This window comes from Quercus suber, unplaced genomic scaffold, assembly GCF_002906115.3.
Source record: "Quercus suber isolate HL8 unplaced genomic scaffold, Cork oak 2.0 scaffold_86, whole genome shotgun sequence".
Lineage (NCBI taxonomy): Eukaryota > Viridiplantae > Streptophyta > Magnoliopsida > Fagales > Fagaceae > Quercus > Quercus suber.
In genome coordinates this window covers 328620-339840 of record NW_027069551.1, presented here as the reverse complement: position 1 = coordinate 339840, position 11221 = coordinate 328620, and the positions used below count along the sequence as shown (strand labels likewise).

Below are 11221 nucleotides of genomic sequence, written 5' to 3'. Positions count from 1 at the left end.
GAGTTGTTTTTTTCTTTTTGTGACTGTGAATCTGTGATGTTGACTGAAACCGAAAACCGACCGAAACCGACCGAAACCGAAATACAACCGAAACCGATCAATTTCCATTTATTTTGGTTGGTTTCGGTTGGCCAAAACTAAAAAAATGACCGAACCAAACCGATTACACCCCTACTCTCTCTCTCTTCCACAAGCGGTGGCTCTGAGGGAACTCAAAATCTCACGCTTGACCCATATCGCAAGAGTAGCATTGTGAATCGAAATTCCTAACCATTGAAATAGAAATGCTAAACCAAAGTGTAACCATCAATGCCACAACCATAAATACAAACACACTTTCACCTTTAATCCCTGTTTACCTCCACAAATAACACCACCATCGGCCATGCTCAGCTTCTTCTTCTCCATGAACCACTCTACCAAACAAAAATCTTTTCTCTCTTCAACTCCTTCTTCTTCTTCTTCTTTGAAGCACTCAACTCCAGTCTTCACTTCTTGGTCCTCAAGCGCACTTTAAAAAATTGGACATATAGTGGCGTTTGCAAAATGTTGCTATAGGCTGAAATTAAAAAAAAAAAAAAAAATTAATAATTTTTTTTTTTTTTTTTTTTTTTTTTTTTTTTTTTTTTTTAAATTGAAATTTTTTAAAATTGAAATTGAAATTTTAAAATTTGAAAGCATTAATTTCAATTTGAATTAAATTAAAAAATTCATAATAGAATTAAAAAAAAAAAAAATACAAACACAAACCCAAAAAATTTAAAATCAAACTCAAACCCAAAAAAATCAAAATCAAACACAACATACTCACAATACAAACACAACATGCTCTAAAATACAAGAACACAAACCCATGTATCTCCTCTCATTCAACAAAACGAACCCAAATCCATTCAAGGAACACAAAAGAACAAGCTCCGAAACATAAAAGCACAAGCTCAAGAATACAAACCTAGATTTAAACATAAGCACAATATCAGCAACACAATAGCACAAATTCAAGCACATATCCAAAATTCAAAATTGCTTATACTACTATTTAATGGGCTTCCCCTATTTGGGATTTTCATTTTTTTTTTTTTGGTTCAAAAATACCCCTACACCCCTATATTTAAGTAGAGATAAAACAAAAGGACAATCCGGTAAATATACAACTCTAACTTCCACTAAAATATTGCCTAAAAAATAGGGTCACTCTCTTGTTAATTTTCAAATTGCTTTATCCACTTCTATACTACTATTTAAGGGGATTCCCCTGTTTGGAATCCCCCCTGTTTGGAATCCCTTTTTTTGGGTTAAAAATGCCCCTACACCCCTATACTTAAGTAGAGACAAAATAAAATGACAATCCGGTAAAAATACAACTTTAACTCTCACTAAAACATTGCCTAAAAAATAGGGACACTCTCCTATTGATTTTCAAATTGCTTTATTTTATATATGTATAAAAAATAAAAACACAATATTTTCTTCCACAAAAAAAGTCTCATCGCACATGCGAAGAGCATTTGATGAGACTAGTATTATTATTTTTAAGCCAAAATAGCCAACGTATAAGACGTTGTTCAAAATATTGAAATAAGGTAATTCTCTCTCTTCCACAAGTGGCGGCCCTAAGGGAACTTGTAATCTCACACTTGACCCATATCTCGAGAGTAGCATTGTGAATTGAAATTCCCAACTATTGAAATAGAAATGCTACACCAAAGCGTAACCATCAATGCCACAACCATAAATACAAACACTCTCTTCACCTTTAATCCTTGTTTGCCTTCATGAATAGCACCACCACCGGCCACACTCAGCTTCTTCTTCTCCGTGAACCACTCTACCAAACAAAACCCTCTTCTTTTCCCTAGTTTTCACTTCTCAGGTCTCACGTGTACTACAAAAAACTGGACCTATAGTGGCATTCATGAAACGCCACTATAGTTCCTAAAAACGCCACTATAGGTCCATTTGGGCTATAGTGGCGCTTACTATAGTGGCGGTTACTAACTTTACAAAAGCGCCACTATAGGTCCATACCCTATATTGGCGTTTATAAAACGCTACTATAGGTCGATTTTTTTTAAATTTTTTATAATTTTTTATAATTAAGCTATAACAGCATTTTAAAATGTCACTATAACTGGGTAAGTGGAAAAGTGGGGGTAGGTAATAGGTGGGAAAGTTATGATTCGGTGGTTATTTTCTTAGTTGGACCTATAGCGGCGTTTGTAAAACATCACTATAGGCCCTTGTAAGACCTAGGACCTATAGTGGTGGTGTTTATTTTCTTAGCTGGACCTATAGCGGCGTTTGTAAAACATCACTATAGGCCTTTGTAAGACCTAGGACCTATAGTGGTGTTCCAAACGCCACTATAGACCCTTTTAATTTTTTTTTTAAAGGACCTATAGTTGCATTCATAAACACCATTATAGGACCTTGTAAGACCAGGACCTATGACAGCATTTATAAAGGGGATTCAGCTGTCTTATATGCAGAAGTGGTGGGGAAAGTGCGAAACACTTGTTTGTTGGAAGAAGCTCATGCACTATTGCCTTGTAAAAGGAAGAATTATGAAAGCTATGGTTTGTAAATTAGCTTTTAGGGCCTCAGTTTATCAGATTTGGCACCAAAAGGAATTCTCTTATTCATTGTGGTACTCTGTTAGAACAAAGGAGTCCCTTGTGTGCGATATCAAGTGGGTAGTATAAGCTAGGGTGGAAGCCAAATGGTGCTACTGCAACTCAATCCTTCTCAGGGCTATATGTTGTATATGGGTATTTCCTCACTATAATTATTAAGCCTTTTTGATCAGTTTTGTTAGGTTCTAAGACTTTAGGAACTAATGTATTAGAACGTCAATTTGTAATATGTTGGCAAACCATGATTAAAACATATAGTCTAGGTTTAGGCTTGCTCAAAGTGTGATTTAATGTAAAATTAGAATCAAGTAATTGCAGGATTTATAAACTCGTGCAGATTTATTTTTCTACAGAATTTCTAATTCAGCCCAAGCCTGTTTAACATGTGGGGTTTTGTGTTTTACTCCAAGTATAAATGGAAAAACCCTAGCTACGTTTGAAAGGCCTTTTGAGAGTTGTGTATTGAATCTTCTGTGAGATCTAGAGGTGTTTACCATTATACACACATATAGAGTTGTCAAGATCAAAATTCGCATCAAGAACTTGATGATCTTTTCAGTTGCTGCATAAAGAACTTTAAAAAAGACCTGAAACCTTTGAGTGGAGTCTCAAAGTCACAAGTAGGAGAACATGTGGTTGTAGTAGATCAAGGAAAGAAGTAGTCCGTGAACTCGAAACTGTTACGTGGTCGTGGTAGTAAGTTTTCTACTCAAGGTAGCAATAGGATGTTAGTGGTCTGAGTTCTATTGTAAAAACTTCAATTCTTTCATAATGGATCTGTTTTACCTTGAGGATAGCTAGGTTAAATCCTCCCCAGGTTTTTTACTAGTAAGGTTTTCCTGGGTTATCATATCGTTGTGTTCTTTATTTTTTCACATTATTTACATGATATGGTTTTATTTGTATTAACCTAGATCTGAATAATTTTTCTAAGTAATTACTTGGTTAAATAACTAGGTTAAACAACTCATGTTAAGGGGTCTAAAAATGTACAAGTGTATCTGAGCGGGTTAGCTCTTGTGTTTTTAGATCTTTTGATCTAAGAGTTGATCCTTGACCCCTGTTGTCATGGATTCTTTGAAGTTCTTTTTGCTAAAAATCCAGCTTTTCTACTTTTGGTTTATATGGCTTGTTGCATGTGTTAAGTCTTTCCTTGAGTATCTTGGTATAATTACATGTGATGATAATTATGTGTGTTATACAGATTTAACCGCCTTAAAGGCACGCGATTCTTGTCTTTGGTATTTGGATAGTGGTTGTTCCAGGCATATGATAGGAAATAAAGCTCTATTCAAGACACTTTTTAAAGGAAAGATTGGGACAATCACGTTTGGAGATGAGATCAAATCTATGATCAGAGGGACATTCTAGGTTTGCAAATATTTAAAGATGTTTAGTATGTTGATGGGCTGAAGGCTAACTTACTCTGCATCAGTCAGATTTGTGACAATGGATTGAATGTTCTCTTTACCAAGTATGAATGTGAGATACTTGATGGAGGAGGTGATTGCATGTGTATTGGTGTTAGGATAGTTGATAACTACTATGGTATAACACCAAGTATAAGCAACAAGTGCTTTAGTGCGAAGATAAATCAAGTAGACTTATGGCATCAATGGTTGGGACATGCAAGTCACTAGCAATTAGAGAAGATCTCCAAATGTGATGCAATTATTGTTTTGCCCAAGTTTGAAAAGATAGAGAAGTGCATATGTGGACCATGTCAGATGGGTAAACAAGTGAAGTTTAAGCATCTGTTTGTAACTGAACTTCAAACCTCAAGACTTCTAGAGTTGTTACACATTGATCTCATGGGTCCTACCAGAGTTCAGAGTTTAGGTGGAAAGAAGTATATTTTAGTTGTTGTGGATGATTTCACTAGATATACTTGGGTTGTGCTTTTGAGAGATAAGACTGAGGCTCCTGAAAAGATGATACACTTGTGTAAGAAATTGCAAGTTGAAAAAGGTATTGTGATAGCCAGAATTAGAAGTGATCATGGGAGAGAATTTGAGAACATAAAACTGGCTACTTTTCGCAATGATCAAGGCATACATCAAGAGTTCTCTTCACCCAAGACACCACAGCAGAATGGAATAGTAGAACGAAAGAATAGGTTTATTCAAGAAATGGCTCATGTCATGCTAAATAACAAGAAGATGCCCAAGTCATTCTGGAGAGAAGTAGTTAACATTGCTTGCCATACATTCAACCGAGTGTATTTCATACTTGATTCCAAGAAAACTCCATATGAACTTTGGAGAGGAAAGAAGCCTGTTGTCAAATACTTCAAGATATTTGGTAGTGACTGTTATATTTTGCGTGATAGGGAGAACCTAGAAAAGTTTGATGCGAAGAGCGACAAAAGATATTTTCTAGGCTACTTTTCTACCAGTAGAGCATATAGAGTGTACAATCTGAGAACTAAAACAGTTATGGATTCTTCAAATGTGGTGATCTATAATGAACTATGTTCAGAATCTCATTCAGAAGACACTTCTCCAGTTCAAGAAAAGACTGTTGAGGTTGAAGATTCTCTTCCTGAAGATTATGTTGGGCAGCATAGTGATGAAGAACTACAGTTATTGAATGATGTTGTTTCAGAACCATTGGTTTTAGAACCATCCATTTTAATTCGTGAAACCCAACAAGAACAAAGAGAGCCTAGTTCTTCATCTGAACAAAAAAGGTACCTCTACATCTTTGGTCAAAGGTCCATCTACTAGAGTAAAGTTAAATCACATTGTCATAAATATATTATGTAGTCTGAATGATAACATGAGATTGAGGTCTAAAACCTTGAATGTAATTACTCACTCATGCTATCTATCCCAATTCGAACTGAAGAAAGTGGATGAAGCACTTCAAAATGCTGATTGGATTAATTCTATGCTTGAAGAACTTCATCAATTTGTTTGGAATGATGTGTGGGAGTTAGTTCCGAGACCGAAGGGAGTGAATGTGATAGGAACTAAGTGGATTTTCAAGAACAAGTCAAATGAACATGGTACAATTATTAGAAATAAATCATGACTTGTTGCTCAAGGATACACACACAAGTGGAAGGGATTGATTTTGATGAGACTTTTGCACTAGTAGCAAGAGTGGAATCCATTAGGATACTCTTGGCCATAGCAAGTCATTTGAATTTCAAGTTATATCAAATGGATGTTAAGAGTATATTTTTGAATGGGATGTTGCAAGAAGAGGTGCATGTTGAATAACCAAAGGGTTTTGTTGATCCTCATAGACCGGAGGATGTCTACAAGTTGAAGAGAGCACTCTACGAGTTGAAACAAGCTCCCAGGGCATGGTATGATAGGTTAATTGCCTATCTCACTGAGCATGGATTTAAAAGATGATTTGCAGATACTACTCTCTTCTTATGAAAGGATAAGAATTATTTTGTATTAGCTCAAATTTATGTTGATGATATCGTTTTTGGTGCTACTAATGAGTCTGGTGCTACTAATGATTCTCTTGCTAAATCTTTTGCAGATGAAATGAAGAAGATGTTTGAAATGAGTATGGTTGGTGAACTAACTTATTTATTGGGATTGCAGGTGAAGCAAACTGATTCTAGAATTTACATTAACCAAGCAAAGTATGCTAGAAATCTTGTCAAGAGATTTGGACTTGAAAAATCTGCACATGCTAGAACACCAATGGTTGCAAATGCAAAACTAACCAATGATCCTTCAGGTGAGTCTGTTAAAGTTACATTATATAGAAGCACAATTGGTTGTCTTCTGTATTTAATTGCTAGTCATCCAGATATTGCTTTCAGTGTTGGTGTATGTTCTAAGTTTCAATCTAATCCTAAAGTTTCACATTTGAATGCTATTAAAAGAATAATTAAATATATTAGTGGAACTTGTGATTATGGATTGTTTTATAGCAAAAAGTCAAATATGTCTCTTGCTGGATACTCAGATGCATATTGGGTCGGCAATGCTAATGATAGAAAAAACACCACTGGTGGATGTTTTTATGTAGGGGCCAATCTTGTTGCTTGGATAAGTAAAAGCCAAAATTATGTCTCTCTGTCAACCACAGAAGTAGAATATATTGCTGCTGGAAGTTGTTGTTCACAGCTCCTTTGGATGAAAAAACTTTTAGGTGATTATGAGATATCACAGGACACTATGGTTGTCTATTGTGATAATTCTAGTGCTATCAATGTCTCTAAGAACCCTGTTCAACATTCTAAGACTAAGCACATAGAGATTAGATATCACTTTATTAGGGATTTGGTTGAAAGAAAGATTGTGGTTATTGAATATATCCCTACTGAAAGTTAGAATGTTGACATCTTCACCAAATCTCTTGATAGAAGTAAGTTTAAGACACTTTGTCAAGTGATTGGTGTGATTATGTGTCCCTAGTCATCCTTGGCTCTTTTGGTCCTTGTGCTTCATCTCAATACTCTTTGTGACCATTCTTCTTTTGATGTTTTGTTTCTTTTTGCTTTTAGGATTTGAATTGCATTACATTCATGCATTTCATGATAGGTTGTTTTTGTTTATTTCTATTAAAAAGAAAAGAAAAAAGAGGGATGTGTTTTGTATATCTTGGATTTGTAATCAAGGTTAGCTTATTATCTTTACATAAGATGTTGTGTACCTTGTTTAGCTTGAATGAGCTTATTTTTTCTACACTTTACTAGTTTTAGCTATGTAATGCATGTTGTGTTGGAGTTGTTTATACTTTTTGATCACATGATCTTGATTTTGAAGTCACATGCTTTTGATTATTAGGATTGGAACCTAAAGAGAAAGGCATAAATAACTATCTCACAACTGTTTACTAGCCAATCATGAACACCTTAGTGCATATCATAAGATTTTGTGCTCAAGAAAGTGTAGCACATGCACAAAAAGAACATAAGGTTTAGCCTCAGATTAATAATAAAATTGGTGTGTACATTATTGGGCTATAATAAAGATGACACAAAGAAATAAAATTAGTGTGTACATTATCTGGCTTAAATAACAATTTCACAATGAAATAAAAATAGTGTGTACATTATGAGGAAAAAAAAAATTACTTGATTGCAAGCTTGTTTTCTAGGAGATGTGAAAGTTATATGATGTAACTCTTTAAGTGATAGTCACTTTCAAACTTATGTGATTAATAATGTAGAAATTGTGATTGATTACTATCTACAAATCACCTCACATGTATCTCATGCTGTTACTAGTTACACAAACTATACAAGTTATTCTTTGCTAAACTCAGTACATGAAATTATGTGTGAATTTGGTTTAGCCATCCAAGATTATATGTTCCTTGATTTTGATACAAAATGTTCATTGTTTGAGTTTTGGGGACAAAAGTGTGAAAATCTTGTTTTTGGAAGATCTAGGTTGAATTCAAGTGTTTTTGGAAAAATTTTAAACTCATACTCATGCATTTCATTCATGAAATAAAGTGGTTTGAGTGGTTTCTGAATAAAACTTCCTTTGTTTTTCAAAATTTTCAAAATTCTAGATTTTCGATCAATTGAGCCTGTTTTTCGATCAATTGAAAATGCAATTAAAAATTTCGTTTAAAATTGCCTGGCTTGATTGATGCTCGATTGGTGCTCAATCAATTGAATCTATTTTTCGATCGATCGAAGCCCAATTTCGACATATCGAAATTCGAAAGTTGAGTTTTATAAAAAGCATCTCCTTACGTGTTCTTCACTATTTCAAAAGCTTTTTCAAACTTTTTCTCACTTTCTCTCTTCGACCGATCCAATCTAAGGATTTTTGTCGTTTTCTTCCATAAATTTCTCCAAGGTTTTTGTCCTCAAGCTTTGGTAAGTCTTTTATACCCTTTCTTTTTCAACTTAATCACATGTATCATGCTTTTTTTTTTTTGAAAAATTCGAACATAGCATTTTAGAGATTTTTGTTCATTTCAATTGTTTTTAATCAATTTGGTTCAATGGGTTTTTGTTCTTAGATGATATAAACATGATTCCTATGCATTAATTTGGTTAAATTATTGGTTTAAGAACAACTGAAATTTCTAGGGCTTGGAACTTTGTGAAATTGGGGATTTTGTTCAATTGGGTTTGATTTGATGAAATTGCCTTGTGATATTGATAAATTAATTCATGGTATGATGTTTCCTAACTAGTATAATGATTAATTGATCAATTTGGTTTAATTTTTGAAATTGGGTTTTTCAAAATTTGGGGTTTTTGAACTAAAACTCTATGTTCAAGTTAATCGTTGGTTTATAAAGTAAAATTGAACAAATTTCAATGCATTAGAGCATGCATCATAAGTGCATTCGTTACATGCATCATATAGATTGTTATTCATTGATATTTTTGTGCTCTAACCCTCTCTAATGCCATCTGCCCTTGGTTCTTTTCTTTATTTTTGTCTTCCTTTCCTTTAAACCGTTAGCATCATGGTTAGGAAGACTAAAGCCAAGAAAAACACCACCCCTTCTACTCCTGAGTTCCAGAGTGATAGGTTTAGAACCATGAAAAACTAAGAAAACTATGAGAAGCTTTATATATTTAGACGGGTATGGGCTGAGCATAAGGTGATTTTAGATGAGCTTGATCCTGAGATATGTAGGAATTTCAAGCGTAGGGGTTGGTTACCACTCTTAGAGGTTGAGCATCCTCCTTCGGCTGCTTTGATTAGAGAGTTCTACTCGAACCTCTCTATCCACTCCGATGATTCCAACATTCAGTTTGTGAAGAGTTGGATATGGGGTGAAGAGTATGTCATTACTCTTGATGTAGTGGCCTTTGCTCTTGGTGTACCTTTGGTATAGCAGCCTGTGTACCCTTACACTTAGATCCCTCCTCTTGATGACATTATGCCATTCATCTCTGGTATTTCCATTAGTTGGGGTACTAATCCTCATGTCACTTCTCATGAGCTTACCGAGCTTAATTATTAGTTTTTTAGGATTTCTTGTCATAGTATATGGCCTATATCTCATCTTTATACTATTCCCATTAAGAGATATGCGTTCTTGTACGCTCTCGTCATCTATGCTTCTATGAGTTTTTCCACTCTTTTCATTTGCTCACTTGTTGAGGTTCATAGGAGTAGTGCCAAATCCCATGGTTTATTCTTTCCAGTTTTTATTCATAGAATTCTTTTGGACTTAGGTTTAGAGGACTTTCCCACATTCGAGCCTGTCCATATCATAGCTCCTATAGGTGCCACCTTCCTTAGGCAAAGAGCATCTCAGTTGAAAGCTAGCTTTAAGCGCCCTAGAGTAGAGTCTTCTACAGGTGATGCATTGAGGCCTTCTCCATCTGGTGACCCTGCTGCTGAGGAGCATGTAGATACTACAGCTGCTGTGGATCCTCCACCATCTACATCGAGCGATTCTTCCTTGCGTGCCATGCTAGATACTATTATGACCATTCAGGCAGCGCATGGATAGCTTCTGTTGGATGTGCTCAATGAGCTTCATGCTTTATGAGCAGATTTGGCGGGTGCTAGAGGTTCTATTCCACTGGCTCCACCCTTTGATGAGTCATGAGTGCCCTTTGCCAATTCGTCACAAAAAGGGGGAGTACATTCATTATGGAGATAGGGGGAGATTGGAGATTGTAGATTGTATTTAGGAGCTCATTTAATGTATTTTGTTTTTGGCTTTAATGTATTTTTTTTTTATGAGTTGTATATGTTAGGGGGAGACATTATGCTTTATGTTTATGTGCTTTTATTGTTTCTTGTTTCACATATGGTACATTGATTATTGATTTATATTATGAGGTTATTCATGGTATATGTCTTTTATTTTATGTTTTGTGAAATCAAGAAGGTTAAATTTTTTTACTTGTTGTTAGGTTCTAAAGATTTAGGAATTTATGTATTTAGAACTTTAATGTGTAATGTTGGCAAACCATGATAAAAACAAGTTGTTTAGTCTTGTTTAGGCTTGCTTAAAGTTGTGTCTTTTATGTAAAGTTGGAATTGAGTGGCTGCAGAAGTATTAGTGACTTTTGGCCTGGCTCGATCGATCGAAGCTTAGACTCGATCGATCGAATATCGAGTAGAACATTTTTTCTGCAGAATTTTCCAACTCAGCCCAAGCCCATTAAGGATTAGGGTTTCAGATCTACTTCTCCTAGTATATAAAGGAAACCCTAAGCATGTTTTTAAAAGACTTTTAAGAGAGATATTAGAGTGTCTCTTGTGCCTCTTTTGTATCTAGGGTTTTGTACCCAAACCTCTGTAGGGTCTTTGTTGCTCATATTGCTATTTATGTGAATCGCTTGTGAGATCTGAGAGGAGCTTTCCTTCACACAAGTTTAGAATTATCAAGTAGAAGATTTCTTCAAGAACTTGATGATTATTCAGTTGTTGCCATAAGAGCTTAAAGATACACAAGCGGGAGTACTTGTACTTGCTGGAGAATCCAAGAAAGAAGGAGTCCATGGTCTCGGAGCTTACACGTGGTCGTGTCAGTAAGTTTCTACTGGTGGGTAGCAATAGGATGTTAGTGGTTTAAGTCACTATTGTAAAACTTCAATTCTTTCATAATGGATTCAGGTTTACCTTGAGGATAGCTAGGTTAAATCCTCCCCAGGTTTTTTACCGGTTTGGTTTTCCTGGGTGATC

General features: G+C 35.1%; 1 protein-coding gene across 1 annotated transcript; it reads left to right on the top strand.

The window, feature by feature from the left end:
- The first annotated feature begins 5411 nt into the window (after window positions 1-5411).
- Window positions 5412-6934, top strand: LOC136067817 (uncharacterized mitochondrial protein AtMg00810-like). Its single transcript, XM_065774131.1, has 2 exons — window positions 5412-5640; window positions 6048-6934. Exons 1-2 carry the CDS (start codon window positions 5412-5414, stop codon window positions 6932-6934), a joined length of 1116 nt encoding a protein of 371 aa, XP_065630203.1.
- The last annotated feature ends 4287 nt before the right edge of the window (window positions 6935-11221 follow it).